This window comes from Lampris incognitus, chromosome 8 (genome assembly GCF_029633865.1).
Source record: "Lampris incognitus isolate fLamInc1 chromosome 8, fLamInc1.hap2, whole genome shotgun sequence".
NCBI lineage: Eukaryota > Metazoa > Chordata > Actinopteri > Lampriformes > Lampridae > Lampris > Lampris incognitus.
Window position 1 is genome coordinate 53,877,699 of NC_079218.1, and position 26,962 is coordinate 53,904,660.

At 42.9% G+C, this 26,962-nt stretch overlaps 1 protein-coding gene across 1 annotated transcript in view; it reads right to left on the reverse strand.

The window, feature by feature from the left end:
* The window catches only part of LOC130116604 (3-methyl-2-oxobutanoate dehydrogenase [lipoamide] kinase, mitochondrial-like), a 103,347-nt gene that overhangs the window by 38,238 nt on the left and 38,147 nt on the right, over positions 1-26,962 (reverse strand). The window contains exons 3-8 of the mRNA XM_056284566.1: positions 26,519-26,629; positions 24,274-24,321; positions 22,452-22,571; positions 21,342-21,440; positions 17,213-17,286; positions 10,862-10,990 (exon numbers count right to left, since the gene is read on the reverse strand). Of these exons, the coding sequence (XP_056140541.1) occupies positions 10,862-10,990; positions 17,213-17,286; positions 21,342-21,440; positions 22,452-22,571; positions 24,274-24,321; positions 26,519-26,629 (581 nt within the window). The remainder of the gene's footprint in view (positions 1-10,861; positions 10,991-17,212; positions 17,287-21,341; positions 21,441-22,451; positions 22,572-24,273; positions 24,322-26,518; positions 26,630-26,962) is intronic.

Sequence of the window (26,962 nt, forward strand, 5' to 3'; positions counted from 1 at the left end):
CTGTGAGGTTACCACTGCGAATCCATGACGCCCACAATGGAACTATGCATTCATCCATTATCCAAACCGCTTATACTGCTCTCAGGGTCACGGGAATGCTGGAGCCTATCCCAGCAGTCATTGGGTGGCAGGCGGGGAATACACCCTGGACAAGATGCCAGACCATCACAGGGCCCACACACACACACACACACACACACATCTAGGGACAATTTAGTGTGGCCGATTCACCTGACCTACATGTCTTTGGACTGTGGGGGAAACCGGAGCACCCGGATAAAACCCACACAGACACGGGGAGAACATGCAAATTCCACATAAGAGAACGACCCGGGACAACCCTGGGGCTCGAACCCAGGACCTTCTTGCTGTGAGGCGTCCACGCTAACCACTGTGCCACCGTGTAACTAATCTGCACAAAATATTGTTTTTTTACAAAAACTACAAGTTACATTATAATAACATAACTCAACTGTCTGTGAATGTACTCATTCATCCAGGTCATGGTTATCCAAAGGAATTGAATTGAGTGCAATGCTGTCCTTTCATCTCTACCCAGGAGACTCAGGAGGCTTAGCCTCCAAGAACAACAGTCGGTCACTAACGGCTCCAACGACTCATGACCACTGAATGGAGCACTAACGAAGTCGAAACTAACAGCCCCAACGACCGTCGCTGCTTAACATCGGATCACAAAGAGCCATGCACATCTATAGCTCTGATAACGACTCCAAAGAGGATAAATATCTGAGTTTCATCACCAGCCAGTCAGACTAGCTTGGTCTAGTCAGAAAGGCACGAACTGATGAAGCCTCTTGGATGAGAAGTGAAATGTCTTCACGGATATATACCAAGTCCAGTTGCACTCGATTCAATTCCTTTGGATAACTCAACTGATTTAAAGCCAAAAGGTTACTGCAGATGAATTATTTTCAAGAACAACAAAGTTGCAGTAATGGTATAACTATAGTAGAAAAATAGCCAGTGATGCATGATGTCCAATTTAGTGGACAGATGATAAATCGTAATTTCATCCAAACATAAAAACAATACTTGGAAATTTTAACAATTATATTACTCCTTAGTTGTTATTTGATGTTACCAAATTTTATTTACCTGCAAGGGTCTCCCACTATAGAATGATTGGCAAGATATTCCTGAGCTGCTCACCATTTCTGGCCATCTGCCAGCCATCTTGGGTTTGAGAAATATGTATTGCTTTTACAACGGCTGGCCAGTGGGTGACAGTGTATGGGATGGCGCACTAGCATCCACTGTGGTGGCTGATGTGCAACTATACCATCAAAACTCATGCATATACAAGAAAACGGCTTTTGAATAGCTGTCCAATGTAGTGACCACTATCGAGAAGGGTTAAAGTGACTGTGATTAACCCCATAGGAAGTTCAGCTTTTCTTGTAGGATTTTCCTGACATCTTCTTGGTTACATTCAACTACAAAAAACATGGTCCACAAAGAGCTTACAAAGCATGAATGAAATCTCATTGTTTAAAAGGTGTTGATCAGGGGAGGGGTACAAAAGAAATTCCGATGCATTAGATATATGAGCCCTGCCTGGAGCTGTGGCCAAAAAGGAAACATCGAGGGCAGTCTGACAGGATGCAGAAAGAGGGTAGGCTATGCTAACTACTAGCCCATGCAGACCGGCAGTTCCGACAGTCATCCTGGCGTTTGCGCTCTTGGACAGTGAATTTTTTTTTATATGTTGGATATATGTGTTTTGTAGTTTTTGCAGTTTGTTTGTAGTTTGGATATGTGTTCTTGTAGTTTGGATATTTTTTTTGTCTTTGTGTTGCACTGCTGTGGGGTGGGGGAAACAATATTTCTTTTCAGTTCATGTACGCAGGTGCATGGACTGAAATGACAAATAAATGTTCCTGATTCCTGATTCCATGGAACACAGTGAAGACAATAAAATATGGCCCAACAATGACATTAATAATGGTATAATGGTATTCAATTGATGGTGTGTGTGGGTGAGTGTGAGGCATTAATTAATTGTAAAAGCCTTTGAGTGGCTGTTGCAGCTAGAAAGTGCTATATGAAATTCAGTCCATGTAGAACAGGACGTCCCTCCCGAACTGAGGAGAAGACAAGGAGAAAACTGGTCTGGGAGGCTGCCAAGAGGCCAATGGGAACATTAAAAAAACTGCAGGAATTTCTGGCAAGTACTGGTGGCTCCCCGCATGTGACAAAAATTACCCATATTCTTCATATGTCTGGGCCTTGGGGTAGATTGACAAGATCGAAGTGTTTTCACATGAAAAAAAAAACATCCAAGCCTGGCTAAATATTGGAAAAAGATACATCCTTTCTCTTAAAACCATGTGGAAAAATGTGTTATGGTCTGATGAGGCAAAGGTTGAACTTTATGGGGACATGGGGGGAAAAAAAATTAGAAAATATAGCCGCAAGTGGTGATTCCGGGGTTCAAGCCAACACAGACTTAGAAGTTGAAAACTTAAACAGCTTAATTAATTATATCCCCCAAGTTTGGTGATGTTTGGACAAATTGTCATTGATTTATGGCCAAATTTGCATCAGGCCATGCACTTGTTTGGAGCTGGTGCTGCTCCCTATTGAGCAATTTCAAAATAGTTTGACACGCGGTGTTGTTATTGTTATGTCATTGTTATGAAACATATCCTGTGAGATTTGTAATGATTGGACAAACAATTACTGATTTATAGTCTGATTTTTGTAATGCCGCACCTATTTTTTGCATTTTTAGCAACCCCCTAGTGTTCGATTTGAATCAAACTTTCAGGGTATGTTTCAGGTACTTATCATGCAAATTTTGTGATGACTGGCCCAATGGTTGTTGACTTTGGTCTATATATGTGCTGAGCCAAGCCTTTTGGAAGTTAATTGGTCAATATCTTAAAAAACTAAATAAGATCTCAACAAGCTTTAAACAACTTTTGATAAGCATGGGTGAATAATGATCCACAGAAAATTTGGTAGCAATCAGACCAACAGTTTAGGAGATGTCAAAAATATGTTTTTAAAAAGATTCAAAGTGGTGCTAAAACTAGTCGGGCGGAGATTAGTGGTTCTTGGGGCAAATGTGTAGAGTGAGAATAGATGGATGTATGTACCAAGTTTCTTGTAAATCGGACTTTTCGACGTTGACCTGTAATTATAGCGCCCCCATCAGGCCGATTGGGGTTATATTTCTTGGGCAGCATTTGCACACAAGTTCTCCAATAAATGGGCAAAATCTCATGTGTCTAACATTTACCATCTCACGGGAATCTGCGCAAACATTTTTGAAGAAGAAAAACAATAGGGCGTCCGGGTGGCGTGGCAGTCTATTCCGTTGCCTACCAACACGGGGCTCACCGGTTTGAATCCCTGCATTACCTCCGGCTTGGTCGGGCGCCCCTACAGACATTATTGGCTGCGTCTGCAGGTGGGAAGCCGGGTGTGGGTATGTGTGCTGGTTAGTGCATTAGCGCCTCTTCTGGTCGGTCAGTTCAGGGGGGAGGGGGAGCTGAGGGAAATGGCCTGATCCTCCCACACGCTACGTCCCCCTGGTGGAACGCCTCACTGTCAGGTGAAAAGAAGCAGCTGGCGACTCGCACATGTATCGGAGGAGGCCATGTGGTAGTATGCAGCCCTCCCGGGATCAGCAGAGGGGGTGGAGCAGCAACTGGGACAGTTAAGAAGAGTGGGATAGTTGGCCAAAATAAATAAATAAAAATTAAAAGAAAATAAAAAATCAATTGGGAAGAAAAAGGGGAAGGAAAAAAGAAAACAATAACTAGACCTGCAGGCAGGTATGAACGGGGTCCAAGACCCCCACAAAATTTGAACTTGGCGGCCCGGATCCACGCAAGTCAGACCTGCAGGATCATGGCCCTGATGCAAGCTGTGAGCTGAGAGCATTACAGAGGGGGAAGTGTTGAGGAATGAGTTTGAGCCACTGCAGTACGAGTGTCATATCATTTGTATTTGTCAAGGATAGGGTGAAAGTGAAGCAAAATGTCACACAGGATATGTACAGTACAAGTCTGAATAAAGTATAGTACAGTTTTGTGAATTGTCAGGTGTTTGAAAGTGAAGCTTTCGCTGCAATTGTTTTGTAACTTCAAAACTAGCAAACATTTATAATGAGAAAGTATTGGAAATATGTAGACAAGTAAAATATTTCATGTAGATAGGCAAGCGAACATTATTTATACTGAACAAATGTGAGTTGACCTAAAAAGTAATTCCAGAGTTGATTCAGTTCATCTGGGCACAATGTTTAGTGGGAGAAACGCTTCATCACTCATCTAAGTGACCTCTTCGGTCTGACCTGACTGCAGGTATCCCCACCCTTTTAAACAATACAGTTGCATAACGACCAGAACCAAAGATCGGTTTCATATGTAAACTGCTGTGACCATTAACTAGAGTTACAACGGCCATGTGAAACCGATTGTTGGTTTGGTTGTTATGCATTCTGTGCTGTTTATAAGGGTGGGGATACCAGCAGTCAGTTGAGACTGACGAAGTCACTTAGATGATTGAGAAAACCCCAAGGATCAGGTCCTCCGGCACAAACAGAGCAATACAGTGTATGCTGTTAAGTACCAGGAGGATTGCCGTGACTTGTACATTGGGGGAACCAAACAGACGCTGGCCAAGAGGATGACACAACACAGAAGAGTTAACACGTCAGACCAGGACTCCACAGTCTACACCACCTACAGGCCAGTGGCCACTCTTTAAAGGATGAGGATGTGCACATCCTTGATAGGGAGGAAGGCTGGTTTGACTGGGGAGTGAAAGAGGCCATCTATGTAAAGAGGGAACGACCATTTCTCAACTGAGAGGGGGCTGAGAATACATCTCTCACCATTTTACAATGTTGTAACTGCAAACATTCCCCAATCCTCTGTGAATAGTACACATGGCCATTGTAACTCTAGTTAATGGTCATGGCAATTTGCAGATGAAACCAATTGTTTTGGGTTGTTATGCCACTGTATTGTTGATAAGGGTGGGGATACCTGCAGTCAGTTGAGACTGAAGCGGTAACTTAGATGAGTGATATTCAAATATGATATTGACCTTTATGTAGAGAAAATGGAAAACATTTATTGAGGCTTCATTAACAAGATCAACATTTTCTCTGAAGGTCTGTTCACATAACATTCACGATCTAGATATACACATAACAGACCTAAAACATGATCACAGGATATTGGATGCTGACATACTTTATATTGCAGAAACGTGGTTGCAACACAATGCACCACATAATAATATTGCAGTGCCAGGATGGACATTTCATTCATTATCAAGTCAGGTCTCAATCATACAGCAACATGTCTGTGAATGTTCTCATTCATCCAAGTCATGGTTATCCAAAGGAGTTGAATCAATAGATATGAGTGGCTCTTTCGTGTACGGAGCTACTCATATCTATGGCTCTGTTAGTGACGGGCGTTGGTAAACATCAGAACACAAAGAGCCATGGACATCTATAGCTCTGACGACGACTCCAATGAGGATAAATATCTGAGTCTCATCACCAGCCAGTCAGACTAGCTTGGTCTAGTCAGAAAGGCACTAACTGAGGAAGCCTCTTGGATGAGAGGCAAAACGTCTTCACGGATATATACCAAGTCCAGTTGCACTTGATTCAACTCCTTTGGACATACAGCAACATGGTAATTTTCTCTGGTTTACAGAAAGAACAACATGGTGGTGTTGTCTTCTATCACAAAAACCACACCTCTATTGCTGAGCAATTAGTGTTCTCATTTGGGTTTGATTTCAGAAATAAATGTCAATTTCTTTTTTCAATTTCTTTCGAATTGCCTTCATGTATGAAATATGCCATACAAATAAACAAATATCTCATTCTGACTTCTTAACCAGTGAAACCATTTAAATCCATTGTACAACTTGAAACAAAATTTGAAAATAGAATGAGTAGGATTGGTTGACTGAGGTTTGTAACACAACATTCAAAGTTGGCCCCTCCTCCTCGGCTCAACAACACCAGAAGCACATCTCCTGACCACAGTTACCAGAGCACATCCCCGAGTACAGGCCAACTCTGCACCACTCTTCATTCCCATCCTCTCCTTCAGTGCTCACTAGCATGTGAAACCCAACCCCATTTTCATTCTCATTATGGAATGAGCTATGTCCGCTTGGTATTTCGCCTCGCTATATCTGCGTCTTTTCAGAGCTATGTCATAGCTTCCTCTTGGATGCATGCTTATGATCTCGATCTGGCACCTGATCACTATGTTTTTAGAGTCCTGATAACCAAAGGTTAATGCCAAGAAATGTCCCGTACAAATCAAAATAAGAAAATACAGGCAGAGGACGGGGTTTCTGCAGATACAGACAGCCACACACATCTAGTGGATTGTAAGTGATGATTGAGAGGGATTGTTTTTGTATGAGTCTATACAGTATTTGTAGGAAAATCCTACTCATTCTACCTTTAAAGTTCCAGATATAATCAAAATACCATCAATTTTAGCCAACATTTATGTAAACAAAATTTTTAGGGATCATCTTTCTCTCCCTCAGCCATAACACCATTGCTACCTCCTGTCTCTCAAGTTCCGTTAGTGTTTTGTGGAAACATCAAGTGTGTGCAAAGGACAATGGTCATCATCATTACTGCAACAGGACCATGGGCTACTACTGTGTTATTATCTCACTTCTGAAACTACAATTTCTGAGAGGCTAGATACTGCGAGGCGTATTGTTGCCCTCCACAGTCAGTAGTACATATTGCACATCATTCTTCCTTAGCATTAAGCTCAGAAGAAACAAAAAGTGAACCTGAGTTTCAATGTTTCTAATGATTGACCTTTCACAAAGTACCACCCCAGAATGGTGCTTGTCCAATCCTACCTTAGCAACGGTTTCTATGTGAGGGAGGTCCGCCAAGCTTTCAAACAGACAGCAAAATGCTGAAACAGTGTACCTATGGGATCTGCAAATCGGATACTAGATATCCGAAAAGTTTGGAGGGGGTATAATTTTCTTTCCCTTCCCGAAACCCAGAATGCAAATAGCGCAATGTCGGCAATGGATTTCGCAGTATTGCAGACCCCATGGCAAGCTTAATCCATCCAAAATCAACAAAAATACATGTCTGCTCCAAACTAAGCTTTCTACTAGCTATTATTGATAGCTAATAAAGCTAACGTATTACTGTTACTTTTACCCACACAATGATTATTACCATTATTAACATATCAACGTATTATTGACTAACAAAATAACGTTATTAATGTACCTGATGAATGTAACCAGCTTAGTCTGTGGCCAGAGATATCTAATTTAATGATAGCTAGCCCACTAACATAACTTTGTTATGCTAGTCACAGGTTAGCCAGGTTCCACCATTCATTTCAGAGCATAAAGACCCGCGGGGAGGGTTGGCTGGGATGGTCTCTGGTCAGTCTGACCTCCCCAAATCCAGACTATTTTAAACGTTTCTCCCCCTCTGTGAACTCCAGGTGGGGACCAGCCGTTCGGAAAAGTCATCCCTCCCGCGAAGGCATCTCATTTACCTTATTTTGTTGAAAATACCGGTTCTGGTCTGAAGGTACAAAAAAAAATCATGGGGAGGTTCCCTTGGCCCCGGGGCATGTCCCTGGCTGCCCTGCTACCCTCAGGAGCCCATACAAAACCCCTGAAAAAGCCTGGATAAAAGAACGCCATGGGGATCTTTGGCCAAAATCATCACTATAATACGGTGATGTTGACAATGGATTATTAAAAATATACCAATAATAGCTGAAATATTTAACTTACCCTACGGTGCAAGAGCACAATTGGTCCACAATGTGTTTCAGAATTAGTTGATGGGGTTTCTATTTCTTTGATTGCGACCGGTAAGCTTCACCCTCAGTTACAGTCACACCCGGCAGCCCGGAGTCCACGCAAGTCAGTTTTACTTTTAATATTCTGAATGTATCCCTCCTGCATACTGTAACCCCTTCTGCCTTTCACGGGATGATATTAAGGATGAATTACTCCAAAATACATCACTTTATTTTCTCTGTGAATGCGCTGACTTCTTCCTTCATGTTTTGGGGTTTTCCAGCTACTTCAGGGATGGTTCGGAAAAGCTTGATGGGCATAGCAACAGTAACTAAGGGGGGGACGGGACTTTGCGAAAGGTCAATTGGACCAGCTTTTTAAAAAACAAAAATTCACTGAAATTTCAGTCAAATTGCTCAGCACTACTTGCTTCTGTTCTTGTAACTGTTGACGTTTTAGGCAACTTTACCTGGTTATTCAGGCTCTGTGCCTTAACTTCCAGAACTATGACATTGTCCTCTGCATTCAATATGTGCTCCTCTGCAAGTGCAACTCCGCTCTAGCAATTAGTCACATCATTTCGAAGTCTTGTTAAACCAAAAACCCAGTCTAGTTTACAGTTTACAGGAGAATTCAGATTTCATGCATTTGACTGCTCCAAGAATTGACTTTTGAGTGTTCTTGGTGCAGCTACAAGTTGTGAAGCCATGCTCCTCTTTTAGCATGGTGTAATTGCTGGTATAGTTTTCAGAAGTATTTTTTTCTTGTCCAGCTTTCTTTGCCAGAATTTTGCCTGTTTGGTGGCATTATATATGCAAATATTGATAGATATATTATTCTCTCGTTTAGGGAAGACAAAGTTGTCTCAAGTCACTATATTCACAGGATTTACTGCTGAGCCATGAAAATCAGCTTCTCAGTGTTACACCATAACCAGCAGTTCTCACATTGTTACACTTTCATCAAGGGACCTAGCAGGGGAAGAAGAAAGTCTATTGATCCCTGTGGGGATTCATTCTCTGCATTTGACCCACTCCACTACTATGAGGGGGCAGGGACCAACTCCCAAGTTCAGAGGCCAAGGCACTGGTCTCGGATAATTAATGCCTCACATTCACCCACACACTCCTACACTGATAGTGGTGTCAACCATGCATCTAGTTACCAGACGATCTGCTCTACCTCCTAAGTAACATTTACCAGACAAGCTGCTCTACCTCCTGAGCCACAGTTACAAGATGATCTGGTCTACCTCTTGAGCCACAGTTACCAGATGATCTGGTCTACCTCCTGAGCCAGTTACCAGACGATCACCTCTACCTCCTGAGCTACAGTTACCAGACGATCTGCTCTACCCCCTGAGTCACAGTTACCAAATGATCTGTTCTATCTCCTGAGCCACAGTTACCAAACGATCTGCTCTACCTCCTGAGCCACTGACGCCCAAATGTGTAATGTGTTTTGCTCACAATTTATCAAAGATCCCTTTGTCAATGAGAAACTGTTGTTACCCTGAACTGCCATCAGCTCAATGTCATGTGAGTGGTGGTCAAATCCTGATACACATGGTACACCTTTGAGCATGAAAAACCCTGCAGTAATGTAGTTTTTGATACACTTAAAATCAGCGCACCTGGTACCTACTTTCAAACCCAGAACAAAGGTACTTAGAACACAACCTCTTATCCATTCTTGCTTGCATTTTCTTCAAAACATTACAAATTTTTCATTAACCACATGACTGCAATACAACGGTTATGTTGTGCCTACTGCAGGGTTGAGCTCATCATCGCCTTCACAGCAATTTTTTTTGCTAATGAAAGTAAGCGGAGTGCATATGGTGTGTGATATGAATACAAACACAATAATCATTGTTTAGTTATCATCACTGACTGTCTTCAATCCTATGTTCAAGGGCTTCTAGAGAAAAAAAACTTTTCAGGTGCTCGTCACGTCAGCTTTGCGAGCAAGGGTTAGGGACAGTCCATTAAACATATGGGGGATTTCCTTGTGTGTTACACCGCTTCAGTCTCAACTGACTTCAGGTATCCCCACCCTTATAAACAATACAGTGGCATAACGACCGAAAACGATTGGTTCCATATTATGGCAATTAGCATATGAAACTGGTCATTGGTTTCGGCCGTTATGCCACTGTATTGTTTATAAGGGTGGGGATACCTGAAGTCAGTTGAGACTGAAGAGGTCACTTAGATGATGAAACGTTTCTTTCTCAATAAACATGTCAAGATGAACCGATTCAACTTGTTGTGACATAAAGTAAACAGTTGAAGTTAGATTTTAATTGCAGGTGCTTATAGCGAACACACTCTCATATGTGGTAACGCCCATACAGTTGATGCCAGCTGCGTGACATTATTGAATTCAACAATGGCGACAAAGCCAAATAATATGCCACCCATGTGGGCACATTTTGGCTTTGAGCCAGATGACAAGGGGCAGTCGGCAAATTTGGACAAGGCAATATGTCGCATTTGTAGACTTTTTTTGGGGGGGGGGCATTATTAGTAGGGATATGTTGCTTTTTCACCGCGGTAAGAAAAAATCCATTCTGTCACAGCCCTAGTGTTGAGTTTAATTTATCCAAACATGGACACAACATTCTTGAAAGTGGACACAACAAAATTAACGTAAATAATGAATTATATTGAAAGTAAGACTCCATTAAGATCTATGCAAATGCAAATTCCTAGCCGTACTTGACTCCCAACAAATGGCACAACACTGTCAATAAAACCAATTGCAAACATATACTTAGGTATGTGGACATATGTATTTCATACATATGTACAACTTTGATATAAATCTTCTGAAACCTATATAAATCCGACGATGGTTTAAAATGTGAATGGAGATGTACAATGGTAATGTCTTTCCTCGAGTAAAAGAAAATATTCTGTACCATGATGGAAATCCAAAGATCCAAAAAATTCTTTTCCATCAGTAAATCCGAATCTTACAACACAAAAGTTAAAGATAAGCAAAATGTAGATGGACAAGTAATTATGGATGTATGTTTGAGTGGTAGCTTTACCTCATTGCGTTTTTGAGCAGCTCAGGCAGGATATAATCCAGAGGCAGGGGGATGAAAGGAAAACGAGCTGCCACGTGGCCGTTGATCCTAACTCTGGGCGAGTTACCATACTGATGCTCACATAAACGCCTGGTGGAGAGAGGGATACATAGCATTTACCAGTCCACAAGATCTTACATTTCTAGTCCTCATGCTATATTAGACGAGTTCCTGCACAGAGAACTGGCCCGGATGTCACAGGAAAGTTTAGATGGAGGTGAGCAAGATCCTATTCATTATCATCTATCCATTCCATCCATCCATTATCTAAACCCCTTATCCTGCTCTAAAGGTCGCAGAGATGATGGAGCCTATTCCAGCAGTCATTGGGTGGCAGGCGGGGAGACATCCTGGACAGGCCGCCAGACCATAACAGGGCCTACACACATTCACACCTTGGGACAATTTAGTATAGCCGATATTCACTACATGTCTTTGGACTGTGGGAGGAAACCAGAGCACCCGGAGGAAACCCACGCAGACATGGGGAGAACATGCAAACTCCACACAGAGGACAACCCGGGATGACCCCCAAGGTTGGACTACCCCGGGGCTCGAACCCAGGACCTTCTTGCTGTGAGGCGACTGTGCTTACCACTGTGCCACCTTGCCACCCCCATTCATTATCAGACCCCACTAATAACAGATGTTTAGCTGAATAAGGCCGATGCCACCTCTGAATAGATCAATGGCAAATTTTGGTGTCCCAGCATCACAAAACCCCACACCCCCTCTCATCAGACCTAAACTCACCTGTATCATAATAACACTATAGACGGATATCCTGACATTATTACTTGTAGAAAACCTAAATAAAAACGAAAGAAAGCTGAAAGCCACTTTATTTGACATCGTATTCTTACAACGAATTGTGTTCTTACAATGAATGTGTCCTCTGCATTTAACCCATCCTGTTGTATAGGAGCAGTGGGCAGCTACAGTACCCGGGGACCAACTCCAGTTGTTCTTTCCATTGCCTTGTACAGGGGCACAGACAGCAGTATTAACCCCAACATGCATGGAAACCCACGCAGACATGGGGAGAACATGCAAACTCCATACAGAAAGGACCTGGGACAGCCTGGGGTTCAAACCCAGGACTTTCTTGCTGTGAGGCAACAGTGCTAACCACTAGGCCACCGTACTGCTGAAAAAGCTGCTAAGCATGTCAGAAACCCCACTGCTTTATCTAAAAATATCTATTGTTGGCTGATATAACTATACCAGTAGATGCCCAGTCAATTGAAATTTATTTGTATAGCCCTATTTCATATTTGGCTCTATCTATCTTGGAGGGTTTGACTTGCAAATTCTCAAAAAAGAGAACAACAATGTTCAGCACCTCCTGTCCTTGGATCCTCTATTCAGAGAAGACACCCTTTTTTGAAAGAAAAAAAAAAGGAAGAAACCCCAGGAAGACCATCATTGTTGATAGGTGTGCAGAGTAGACAATGAGGTTTAAAGATTTACAAATAAACCCTCAATGGGACTTAAGAGTTAGCTTCGTTTTTGTAGTCTGTTGTTCGGTGTCTTGTCTTGTGACTTTTTTTTTTTAACTTTTGACTTTTTTTGCAGAGGAGTGGCGGGCAGCGCGGGGAGGTTAATCAGGTGCCTATTTTGGTCAGCTGTGTGGGCTGATTGCCCCTTTGTCTCTCTCACCCCCTCTTTCTGGCGTTGTCCATCTATCATTGATTTATTTGGTACTGCTTTCACCCTTAACAACATCCATATGGTACACTTAGAATTCATCCATGTGCTACACCCAACATTGATTACATTGATTTCCATCTTCATGTTGTCTGTATCGTTGTCTGTATTTTTGTATATATTTTATCTCATCTTCAGCCGCTTCTCCGGGGTCGGGTTGCAGTGGCAGCAAGCCAAGTAGGGCACACTCCAGACGTCCTTCTCCCCAGCAACGCTCTCCAGATGCTCCTGGGTGATCCCAAGGCATTCCCAGGCCAGATTGGACATGTAGTCCCTCCAGCGAGTTCTGGGTCTACCCCGGGGTCTCCTCCCAGTTGGCTGTGCCTGGAAAACCTCAAAAGGAAAGCCCCGGAAGGCATCCTAATCAGATGCCCGAACCACCTCAACTGGCTCCTTTCGACAAGAAGGAGGAGCGGCTCTACTCCATGTCCGAGCTCCTCACCCTATCTCTAAGGCTGAGCCCAGACACCCTACAGAGGAAACTCATTTCAACTGCTTGTATCCGCGATCTCACCCTTTCGGTCACTACCCAAAGCTCATGACCATGGGTGAGGGTTGGAACAAAGATTGACTGGTAAATTGAGAGCTTTGCCTTCCGGCTCAGCTCCCTCTTCACCACAACGGTCTGGTACAATGTCCACATTGCTGCTGATGCTGCACCAATCCACCTGTTAATCTCCCACTCCATCCTACCCTCACTCGTGAACAAGACCCCAGATACTTGAACTCCATCACGTGAGGCAACAACTAATCTGAAGACTGAAGGGAGCAATCCACCATTTTCTGGTAGAAAACCATTGCCTCAGACTTGGAGGTGCTAACTCTCGCTCCTGGCCATTTCACACTCAGCTGCAAACTGCCCCAGTGCACGCTGGAGGTCACGTTAACACCAGTTCTTCTTTCCATTGCCTTGGTCAGGGGCACAGGCAGGAGGCACAGGCATGATAGGAAGACCCTAACATGCATGTCTTTCTGATGGTGGGAGGAAACCGCAGTTCCCAGAGGAACCCCATGCAGACACGGGGAGAACATGCAAACTCCACACAGAAGGGACATGCGACAGCCTGGGGTTTGAACCCAGGACCGTCTTGCTGTGAGGCAACAATGGTAACCTTTGGGACACCGTGCTGCCCACGTCCTATATGAGTCAAAAGCTGTTCATACACAACTCTCTCTAGTACTTTAGAAGAGAACTGACGATTAGAGACTGGTCGATAGTTATTAAGAGACCCTGGATCGAGGTGTGGCTCGTTACGTAGAGGTTTAACCACAGCTGTTTTAAAACTGAAAAAGGCAAATAGTTGGTAAAGAAGTTGACATGAACTTAGTCAAAGTATGAAGAGAGATGGTCTCAAAAGTTGTAATAACAGGGACTATCAGTGACTCATTGTATATATACGAATTTGGTAAGACAGGTTCTGCAGGCGTATCTGGAGTTGAGGGACTAATTTTGTTTCTGATCTCATCAACCTTATTGCAGAAAAAGTCTAGAAACTCATGGGCCGTGAATGGTGAGCAGCTAATAGACGGATGCTTTTTAGTAAGTTTATCTACAGCGTCAAAGAGAAACCTGGGACTATGTTTATTAATTTGATTAAGTGAGAGAAAGATATGCTGCTTTTGCAGCAGATAAAGCACGCTTGCATTTCAATAAACACTAATGTCACATTAGGTAAAAAACTTCCAATTTTGATTTTCATCAAGTTCCAGTCTCCTGCAGGCACGTGTCTCATCATTAAACCAGGGTGTAGGCCTCTTCAAGTCAATTAGCTCTGGTAGTGAGAGGTGCAACTGAATTGAAGAGACTAGAGAGGGCCACATTTAATAATAATGATAATAATAATGACATTTATATAGTGCTTTATCTAGACACTCAAAGTGCTTCACATCTGAAGGGGGTAACTCACTACAACCACCACCAATGTGTAGCACCACCTGGGTGATGCACGGCAGCCATTTTATCCAAAGGAGTTGAATCAAGTGCAACTGGACTTGGTATATATCCGTGAAGACGTTTCACCTCTCATCCAAGAGGCTTCCTCAATTCGTGCCCTTCTGACTAGACCAAGCTAGTCTAACTGGCTGGTGATAAGACTCAGAATTTATCCTCTAGGAGTCGTTGTCAGAGCTATTGATATGCGTGGCCCTTTGTGACCCGATGTTTACCAACGCCCGTCACTAACAGAGCCATAGATATGAGTGGTTCTTTTGTGTACCGATGTTACGGCCGCGCCCGTCGTTATCAGAGCTATTGATATGCGTGGCTCTCCTGTGCTCCGATGTCCAACCGCGCCCGTCGCTATCGGAGCTATTGATTTGCATTTGTTTAGCAGCGATGGTTGTTGTGGGTGTTAGTTTCGACTTCATTGTTCAGTGGTCATGAGTGGTTGGAGCCGTTAGTGACCGACTGTTGTTCTTGGAGGCTAGGCTTCTTGAGTCTCCTGAGTAGAGATGAAAGGACGGCATTGTAAGTGGGAGATAGGTGGTGTCACAGACCTCCTCCTCTATTGAGGGATGGTTTTTCCAGTTTCGCATAGATGGCTTCCTTCACCCCTCTTTCAAACCATCTATCTTCTTTGTCCAAAATGTGTACGTTGCTGTCCTCGAAGGAGTGTGTCTTCTCCTTTAGGTGTAGATAGACTGCTGAGTCTTGTCCTGAGGAGTTTGGCCTTCTGTGTTGGGCCATCCATTTGTGTAGTGGTTGTTTGGTTTCTCCTATGTATAGGTCAGTGCAATCCTCATTGCATTGTACGGCATACACCAGATTGCTTTTTTGGGTGTGTGGTACACGGTCTTTGGGATGAACCAGTCTTTGTCGGAGTGTGTTGCTGGGTTTGAAGTATACCAGGATGCAGTGTTTGTTGAAATTTCTCCTGAGTTTCCCAGAGACCCCAGAAACATACGGGATGACTGTGCTATTCCTTCTGTTCCTTTTCTCCTCGTCGCTCACCTGGTTGGTCTTTTTGGAACGTGTTGCAGTTTTCACAAAGGTCCAACTGGGGTAGCCGCAGGTTTTTAAAGCTCCCCTCAGGTGTTTGTGTTCTTCTCGTTGGGCCTGAATGATGCTGGGCACATTGTCAGCTCTGTGTTGCAAAGTTCTGATGACGCTCAGTTTGTGTTCCAGCGGGTGGTGTGAGTCAATTAGTAGAGATCGGTCTGTGTGTGTAAGTTGCCTGTACACCCCAATGTGGAGGCTCCTGTCTTCCCCAATGTGGACGTCACAGTCCAAGAAGGGCAAACTGTTGTTCTTTATGTCTTCCCTTGTGAACATATTGTTCTTGTCCACTGAGTTGATGTGTTTGGTAAACGCTTGCACCTCTTGTGTTTGGATTTTGACCCATGTGTCGTCCACATATCAGAACCAGTGGCTCGGAGATGTTCCTCTGAAGGAGTTCAGGGCCCTGTGTTCTACCTCTTCCATATATAAGTTGGCCACAATGGGCGATACTGGTGAGCCCATTGCACAGCCGTGTTTCTGTCTTTAAAACAGGCCCCTAAATTGGAAATATGTAGTGTTCAGGCAAAGGTCCAGTAGTTGGCAAATCTGGTCTGGGCTGAGGTTGGTCCTGTTGTAGAGAGTGTCGTCCTGTAGCAAACGTTGCCTCACAGTTTCCTAAAGCCTCCATGGTTGGGATGCAGGTGAATAACGAGGTCACGCCGTAGGATACCATGGTTTCATCCGGTTCCAGTTTTACGCCTTGGACCCTGTCCATGAAGTCAATGGAGTTTTGAATATGGTGAGGTGTTTCGCCCACTAAAGGGGTCAAGATGTTGGTTATATGTTTGGCAATGTTGTACGTGACCGAGTTTATGCTGCTGACGATGGGCCTGAGGGGGTCCATCTTTATGGATCTTAGGGAGTCCATATATGCATGGAATGTTATCTTGTGGGTAAAGACGGTGGTATTGTATCCAATCAATGGTTCCTCCTTTCTGTAGTTTCTGTAGGTACTCTATTATTCAGCCCTTTTATGCCAGAATGCTCACCACACATCAGCTTGAGGTGGAGAGGTAGGAATCATTGAGCCAAGTACACGGCTAAGTCACTAGTCAAGTCACTCGTGAAATTTTCAAGAGTCAGTGTCTACAGTGACTGACTGGGAATAAGGAACTATGTGTAATCTATATTTAAGTTCTGGATATAGATTTATATGTAATATGACTGCTAATTGTTGGTTATCAAGATTTTTTTTCTCCTTGAGCTCGTTTATTCTTCTTGATGGATACTTTTTTTTTAGAAAATTAAATGGAATCGAATGGGGGGGGAGAGATATTTCACTACAAATTTAAAGAAGTGTGTCCACTTGAAAATGGAATCTTGGTGAAATTACTCTGTTTGTTATCATTATATGCCTTATTCACCTTGGTGCCATGTTTGGTTGACTGACGTAATGAGGGGGATTAGACGCGGAAGTGCCATAAACTCCAATCTTAAAACTCAGCTGTAAAAATACTATTTCAAGGGTAATAATGAATAAAATAATGGATCAGACATTTCAAAGCCCTTATTAAAAGACTATGCTACACGTAAGCAAGAGGATTAAATAAAGTGTTCCATGTATACTGTTGGAAGGAAAATTCAAGGGAGGAAAACCCAAAGCTTACCTTGCAAAGTCAACCCACTTCTCAATACTCTTTTTTGGGGAGAGGCGCCTGCAGATGATCCCCACAAAATCGGGCTGAAATAAGAATGGAAATGTATTAAAACTCACTCCAATGCCAATTTTCTGGTTTGATTCATACAACAGTTTTCACACTGATGCCAGCTTTAGCTGCATTTACACATGGTTGATATTCTACAAATAAGAAGAAAGCAAAGTTTGGTAATCTTTCCGTGAATATAATGGCTTTTAGGTTTTAAAAATAGGTTTGAAATTTGTATTGCTTGAAAGAAATGGTGTAAATCCTTGACATATAAATTCACACATTCAAGGAATTGTCTTTGTAGGCTGCTCAACATAAAGGCACCAGGACATAAACATGTTGAGGCAGAAGAAAATATCTGCCATTATCATTAAAGTACGTACTTCTGCGCTAGGGTATTGAACTGGCAAGGAAGAAATTAAAACAAATACCAACAGAAATGACGAAAGTAGGTGGCTATAAAATACAATTCTTTAAAATGACATACAATGTACAAAATACAATTACAGTATAAATAGGATAACAGCTACTAACAAACTTCATAGCCTGTTAGTTAACATTATTTGTTATGCAAATTATTTTTTTTCCAGTGAGAAACATTGGTGGGTACTGAGAATCAGTAGGGAGCTGATAGTGTTTTAATGTCTAACTATTCGTGATAGTGCAGAGAAGCTGTGACAAACTGGTGCCTGTACAGTTAAGGTCAAAATTATTAGCCCCCAAGGAACTATGGAACATTTTCCCTAAAATTCTGCCCAATGTTTGCATCATTCATAAAACTATACATGGTAAAACATTCATCAATGTTAAGGCCCCTAATTGGTACATTTTGGAATGTAAAATAAATGTCCAGGTTTGCATTATACCAAATGTAGTGAAAATTGAGGTGGTCAAAATTATTAGCCTCCATGAGATTTTTTTTTTTTTTGCTTTCAAAACACACCTGAGCAATCAATCAGCTTTCAAACCACACCTGAGCAATCAATCAGCTTTGAACTTTACTTAAGGGCCTCCGATGAACAGAGCTAGTGGCACTTGAACACTTGATGGAGAGGGACCACTCTTACATTATTGGTAAGAAGTAACTTCATCATGCCAAAAAGTAAGGAAATCAGTCTGGAACTCATAAAGAAGACAGTGGATGCTGATCTTAAGGGGGAAGGCTATACTGCCATTTCCAAACGTTTCACAGTGTCTAGAGCAGCTGTACGTTGCATCATTGCAAAGCACAAAGAGACAAATTCTGTTAGAAACAAACCTGGGCGTGGTTGAAAGTGCAAGATTTCAAAAACTTTGGAGAGCAAAATAGTCAGAGATGTCAACAACAATCCACAGATCTCTGCCAAGATGATTGTTGCTGAACTGGCCTCTTCTGGACTTGATGTTTCAAGGAAGACTGTTGTGAGGGCTCTTCATTGTGGTGGGCTTCGAGGTCATCGTCCCAAGAAAAACTCCATTGCTCACACAGCGGCACATCAGAGCCAGACTGAAGTTTGCCAGTGAACATTTGAAACATGGGCATGAGTTTTGGAAGGCTGTCCTTTGGGCTGATGAGACAAAACTTGAGCTGTTTGGGCACATGGATGTTGCTTTTGTTTGGCAAAGGAAGGGAGAGGCCTTTTAACCCTAAAAACACAGTTGCCACAGTTAAACATGGTGGTGGGAGCATAATGCTGTAGGGCTGTTTTGCTGCTTCAGGCACAGGGAACCTTGTTCGGGTATATAGGATCATGAAGAAAGAAGATTATGTTGACATTTTGAAGGATAATGTAAAGAAATCCGCTGCCAGTCTAGCTTTAGGTCACTGCTGGGTCTTCCAGCAAGACAATGACCCGAAGCATTTTTGACCAAGTTGGTCCAAAACTTTTTGACGGACACCAAAATCAAGGTCCCGGAGTAGCCCTATCTGAGCCCAGATCTCAATCCTATTGAGAATCTGTGGCGGGAGCTCAAGGTTAATGTCCATGCTCGAAAACCACACAATTTGGATGAGCAGGAACAATTTGCCATGGAAGAATGGGCTAAGATCCCTCAAGAGACATGTGCCAACCTAGTAAGGAACTACTTTAAGAGATTGTTGTCAGTTATGGGTCAGAAAGACTACACTATTGACTATTAATTGTCAGAGGGCTAATCATGTTGGCCTTGTCATTTTTATTTTTTCAATTCAGCGCATCAATAAAATATCTTAAGGTTAGTGGAGATTTTGTCTTTGTTCTTTTGGAAGCAATTAAACTATAAACACTTTTGGTTATGGTCATTTCCATGGAAACGTTAAGGGTTTTGTTTGATTTCATAAAGGGGGGCTAATAATTTTGACCTTAACTGTATATATGCTTTTGTTATGCAAGTGTGTGTGTCTTTGTATTTTTATGAGAAGGGGGATCGGAAGATGTGCTGTTAATGAGGGTACCTGCACTGGAGAGGAAGCCATTAGCTTCCTGCTTGCATGTGTGTGTGTGCATGTGTGTGTGCATGTGTGTGAATGCCTGGTTGTGTGTGTGTTTAGCACGCCTGGTGGTGTGTGTGTTGAACAGGCTGGCTGATCCAGGAAGCCTTAGATTTATCTTTCCTCTTTATCCTGGATGCTGCTGGCTTGTATGAGCCAAATTAAGTTTTCAGTAAATGAGGGGAGGGGCCTCCACCTCTGCAGGTTGAGGAGAGCCTGGAGAGGTGGAGGTATGCACCGGAGAGAAAAGGAATGAAAGTCAGTAGGAGCAAGATGGAATACATATGTGTGAATGAGAGGGAGGACAGTAGAATGGTGAGGATGCAAGGAGTAGAAGTAATGAAGGCGTATGAGTTTAAATACTTGGGGTCAACTGTCCAAAGTAACGGGGGGTGCAGAAGAGAGGTGAAGAAGACAGTGCAGGCAGGGTGGAGTGGGTGGAGACGAGTGTCAGGAGTGATTTGAGACAGAAGGGTACCAGCAAGAGTTAAAGGGAAGGTTTACAAGATGGTTGTGAGACCAGCTATGTTATATGGTTTGGAGACAGTAGCACTAACGAAAAGACAGGAGGTGCAGCTGGAGGTGGCAGAGTTGAAGATGCTAAGATTTTCACTGGGAGTGGCTAAGGAGTACAGGATTAGGAACGAGTACATTAGAGGGTCAGCTCAGGTTGGACGGTTTGGAGACAAAGCAAGAGAGGCAAGTTTGAGATGGTTTGGACATGTGTGGAGCAGAGACACTGGGTATATTGGGAGAAGGATGCTGAATATGAAGCTGCCAGGGAAGAGAAAAAGAGGAAGGCCAAAGAGGACATTTATGGATGTGGTGAGAGACAACATGCAGGCGGCTGGTGTGCTAATAGAGCTTTACAAACTATTTCACAATCAAGGGAACTGACATTTGCAGTATGCGCACCTAGACAATGTGGTTGGGGATGGATTTACTCTGGCATGTATACGCTTCAATCAGCCCCGAACTGGCTTAGGCATTCTGCACATGAGCCATAGTTCCTGCGGCGGTCTTTCCCCCGGAAGCCAAACAGCATAGTATCAACATGACGAGTGCTAGAGCGAGAACTACACATTTCTGGACAGACGAGGAGACAAACTTTTTGTTGTGTCAGCCAAAAGTTGAATATCCTCAAGTACATGGATGGAAGGAGAACGCGGAATGTTTTCACTGCTCGACATAGAACCTGCTTGCTGCTTGCTAACTTGTTTGTTGCTTGTTTGGTATGTGACGCAATAGGTTACCCGAAGAAGGTCCAATAGCAACCAGCTGAAAGGGTCATGTCGCCACCTACCATACCGGGGTCGGACATACTTCCGTCAATAAAGTGATTCTCCCCCAGTTCTTGTATACGCGGACAATGACAGTAGTCCAATTACATGGCCTATTTGAGCTATAAACGTAGCTCAACTTAACTGTGCATGTAAATGCATTGACTGACAAATGATACACAGCATAAGTGGTACTGGTTTCCCAGATGCACACACAGAGAACACCTCCAGCTCTGTCCCCGGTCACCGAGAAGAAGAGTGTGTAAAAAAATTTATACCAATATTAAATTCAACACTTTCGGGACAGCACTGCATGAATTATTCTGAAAAATCAATTAGATGAGTGGAAAAATAAACATACATTTTCTCCATGAAGGGCGAGATGGTGTGTGGCCAACATACGTATTCCCAGACGAGAGCAAAGAGTGGTGTCCAGAAAATTTCGGATGATGGTTTCATCCTGCAACAAACAAGAAGACAAATGATGGGTGAAATGGCAGGTGTTTAAGTCAAGGAACTAATTCAATGGTCATGTCACAGAAACAAAATTGCCAATGAAACAAAACACCCAAAAGTCAGTTTCATATTCCCTAACTGTTGATACATTACTATAGTTGGCATTCATAGCTTCCTCACGGTGCAATAATCTAGACTCCCACAAAACACTCACGCATGATATAGAGAACATACCAACTATTTTCTATGTGCAATCAAATAGTTCCTGATTCTATAAAACCCTAGTCTTCAAACTTTTTGGTTTTTTAGGTGCTCCCTCCACAAAAGTTTTAGAGATGGTTGACTTAGACATTGGCTACTGTTCACTCTCATAACTATTTGGGACTGAAAGTCCATCCATTATCCAAGCCGCTTATCCAAATTCGGGCTACGGGATACTGAAGCCTACCCCAGCAGTCACTGGGATAGCAGGCAGGGAGACACCCTGGAAAGGCTGCCAGTCCATCACAGAGCCGACACATTCACACCTAGGGACAATTTAGTATGGCCGATACACCTGACCTACACGTCTTTGGACAGTGGGAGGAAACTGGAGCACCTGGAGGAAACCCATGCAGACAGGGGGAGAACATGCAAACTCCACACAGAGGACGACCTGGGATGACCCCCAAGGTTGGACAACCCTGGGGTTCGAATCCAGGACCTTCTTGCTGTGAAGCAACCGCGCCAACCACTGTGCCACCGTACTGCCCACACAAAAACATATAGCCTAAAATTTTGAAGACGATATTGTCAAAGTCTCAGAATTACCCTGTAACATATTTAAGTATTATATAGACACACTGTCAGCCTGTGAATCAATTCAAAAAGTGAAAAAAACTTTGTCGGTTACAAATACAAATCAAACTTTACATACTGCCCATAGAGGGGTCAAGCTTCTTCCCTAGAGTCCACACGGCATGTATGGAGCAGGGCTTTAAAATCACAGCAGTTGTATGGAAGATGAAGCCTTTACCTGGATGTGTTTGCGACACTCTCTGAAGCCTTCAGCAAGCAGCGTGACCACGTCTTTGTGGTCATCCAGGAGCTGCTGTACCAGCTTACTAAAGCGAGCCTCCACTTCTTGGTCCTTGATCTGTCAAAGCAACGTTAACACATGCTAATGCTCTCAATGCTGACCTAACGCCCATTCTAACAACAAGATTTTTCATGGTAAGTATCAGGATGTCAGACATGTTACTATATTTTCAAGATAGGAGACAATATGATGCTGTAACTGTATGATGAACACATTGTGTAGTCTAATGGACAAATGGTCCAGAGAAGACAATGTTAAGTGGTGTTGATCACTTAACATCAGGATCATTAACATACTGTGTCCCATCGAACCTGCCCTCTAACCCCCCAACCCCCACAGTCAAGCCCATCCACCTACCTTCTAAACCAGCGGTGGCTAACCATGTGCCATGGAGAGCCATGTGTATGCAGGTTTTCATTCCAATCCGACTCAACACCAGTTGATTTCACTGATACATTCTTCCTCTTTGGTTGAAGCGTTGTTAATCAGTGAAATCACCTGGTGTGGAGCCTGGCTGGAATGAAAACCTGCATACACATGGCTCTCAATGGCACATAGTTAGCCACCCCTGCTCTAAACCCCCCCACGGTCATGCCCATCCACCTACCCTCTAAACCCCCCCATGGTCAGGCCCATCAAACTACCCTCTAAACCAGGGGTGGTCAATCTTATCCAAAAGGGCCAGTGTGGGTGAAGGTTTTTGTTCCAACCAAGCAATTACACACCTGTGTCTCCTAATCAAGTTCCTCAGCAAAGACTCTACTGGTTGATTAGTGGGTTCAGGCATGTAACTGCTTGGTTGGAACACAAACCTTCACCCACACTGGCCCTTTTCTGGACAAGATTGTCCACCCCTGCTCTAACCCCCCCCCCCCTCACATTACCATCCACCTACTCTCTAAACCCCTCCCATCACATGATCATCCACCTACCCTCTAACTCCCCGTCACATGACCACCCACCTACCCTCTAAACCCCCCACCCCGTCACATGACCACCCACCTACCCTCTAAAAAACCCCCATCAGTGCTAGTCACTGGTTGACAGACACCAGCTGTCAACATTTATACTGAAATGCCACTTTGATGGACTGTGTTGTTAATCGTTTGTGCTTTTTTGTTTTGTTCTCTCTGTGTTTATGTTTGTAGTGGTATCGTTTTTGGGGAATTTTTAGATATACGTTTTTTTAGATATGTTTTTTAGATACATATATGTTTTTGTCTTTTCTGTTGCACTGCTGTGGGCTGGGACAAACGGCATTTTGTTTTTATTTATGTGCACAGGTACATAATGAAATGACAAACTAAATCTTGAATCTTGGTGGAACTGTTCATTTCATTTAAATGTTTTGTACCATGTGATCAGCTGAATGAACAGTAAACTCATGATTTCTCAAGTGCAACTCCAAATGTCTGTTGCTTTTTTTTTCCTGCTAGTCTGCACGGGAAAAAAAACGTTCAGTTCAAAAGAGCTTTGTGCCTTAAAAATAACCTCCATTTATGTATTACAAACGGTGATATTCTATACCATTACATTTCTGCTCAAAACAGATCAGTAAATCCTGGAGCTAGTGCACATGTAAGGTGTTACGACAACTCTACAATTACATGCAGGCCCTTGCACAGTTAAAAATAGTCCAGTCAAAACTAGTTAAACATAGTCCACAAAGATCATGATGTCCCACTTGGCTAACCCTTACCACTTCTATGTATGTATGAGTGTGTGTTTGTGTGTGTGTGTGTGTCTGTGTGTCACTCACCAGGGGAAAGTCACTGAGCATATGGTAGGCTCTGATGTAGAGTTCATGCTGTAAGAAGGTCATGTAGGCAAGATGAGGGTGTTAGAATTCCATCAATACACTGTATTCCTATTGGTGGTCATAAAACTACCCCCTTCACAGAACCACAGTGCTACATGAACCACAGTACCATATGAACCAGAGTACTACATGCGGCAACTGCACCAAGAAAAGTGAGGATGCTGCCACAGGAATGATCTGTCAGTCATAAATGTAGAAAACATGGAATCCAGACAATTTCAAGTATTCACTAAAAGTATTCTGCAAGAAACATAACTTTCCTAGTAGCAGTGACTTTTTTAATAAGCACAAGAACTCCAATTAAAGGAGGAAATCTTGTCAAAAGTTCATCTAGTGACTAGAGTTGCAATGGACGTAAACAGACAATAGAGGCAAGGTTGCAAGGCAAAGAAAAAAAAATACCCCAAAACATTCTCCAAGCAGGTCCAAAGAAATAATACATTCAAACTAAAAGATTAAAATTACAGCTAAAAGTTACATAAATTTATAGCAACTAAAAGAAAAACTAAAGGGATTAGACAAATGTGACAGTTAAGAAACGTATACTTTGGCACAGGCTCTGAAATGACCAAATTCTGTAGGTATAGAGATAGCCATTCTGTTTGCAAAAAATATCCGGTAGTTTTATACCCATGCCCTGACCTATGCCTCATCACAATGTTATCACACCGGTCTACACTGAGCTGCTTGGACTTCATGGCTTGGTTTTTGGCCTGACATGCAGTGTGAATTGTGAAACCTTATATACTACACAGGTGTGTGTGTGTGTGTGTGTGTGTGTGTGTGCCTTGCTAAACTAGGTCCAATCAATTCAATTTGCCACAGCTGGACACCAATCAAGTTCTAGACACATCTCAAGGATAATTAAAGCAACCAGCATGTATTGCTTGTTTTTTAATTGACCACAATTTGGAGTGCCACAGTAAAGGGTCTGAATATTTATGTAAATGAGAGATTTCGATTTTTGATTTTTAACACATTTGCAAAAGTTTCTAAAAACATCTTTTCTTTTTGTCAATATGGGTTATGGCAATTTTATCAATTTAAGATTAAATCTACCACTATCTATCTATCTATCTATCTATCTATCTATCTATCTATCTATCTATCTATCTATCTATCTCTCTCTCTCTCATATATATTTGTATCTGTTGGTTTAAATTCAAGTCATGAATAACTACTCCCCATCACTGCCACCACACCCCAACTCCCATTCTACTGCTCCTCATCACTGCCACCACCACCCCGACTCCCATTCTACTGTTCCCAATAGCTGCCACCACCCCCAACTCCCATTCTACTGCTCCCAATTACTGCCACCACCTCAGACTCCCATTCTACCGACCCCCATCACTGCCATCCCCCCGACTCCCATTCTACTGTTCCCCATCACTACCACCACCCCGACTCCCATTCTACTGTGCCCCATCACTACCACCACCCCCGACTCCCATTCCACTGCTCATCACTGCCACCACCCAATTCCCACTCTACTGACCCCCATCACTGCCATCCCCCCGACTCCCATTCTACTGTTCCCCATCACTACCACCACCCCGACTCCCATTCTACTGTGCCCCATCACCGCCACCACCCCCGACTCCCATTCTACTGCTCCCCATCACTACCACCACCCCGACTCCCATTCTACTGCTCATCACTGCCACCACCCGATTCCCATTCTACTGCTCCTCATCACCTCCACCTCCCGACTCCCATTCTACTGCTCATCACTGCCACCCCCCAACCCCGACTCCCATTCCATTGCTATGTAGCTGCAGTGTGGAGCTGATGTGATAACAGTAAAAAGCAACTGAAAGTTGTTCAAAATCATCAATATATGAAAAATTGCAACACATCAGAAAAATGTCCACCTGCCATTTTAGTCAAGCTCAACACACACAATATGAGCAACAATACAGATATGATTTCCCTTTCTAAGTTTCTTCCATTTTTCCATTAATTTGTCGTTGAAGCTGTGACAATGGCTGTTCTTTTGAAATTCCTACTTTACCTCAAACTTGTCTTCATTGCCACTGTTCAGACTACTTTAGATTTTAACATCTGAAAGAGCTCTCCAGAGTAATTCCCCTTAATGTTTTATCTACGCTGACCCTCAACAAAACTCAATTTTGAGGACAAGGGTAGGAGTATCTCTGGTGTTATCTTGAAATGTCTTACTTACCACTTGCAGGATGGTGGGGTTACAACCAATGATGAAAGGCAGATTACGGAAACCCTTGATGCGATGGGCGATGCGAACAGGCAGCTCCTTGTGCAAGTACTTAGCACTGCTCTGAGATCACACACGTGCACACACATGGACACAAAACACACCTATTAGTAAGGAGGAAAAAAACCTGATGCACTTCAGTGATTAAAGAGCATTCTTACTGATGATGTGCTTGATGTTTTGAGAAAGGGCCCAATTTAATATTCTTCTTAGTGTCTGCAAAGTTGGTTTTCCTCCTAATTTTCAATGCAAGTTCAGAATAATAAGAGTGCGGCTTCACAAAAAGACTTTTAAACTTTTCCAACCACAATAGGCAAGCAAAAGAATCAAGTTTAACAGGTTCTCTCAAAAAGATATGAAAAAAACTGATAGTTTTCTTACAGTTATTACACATGT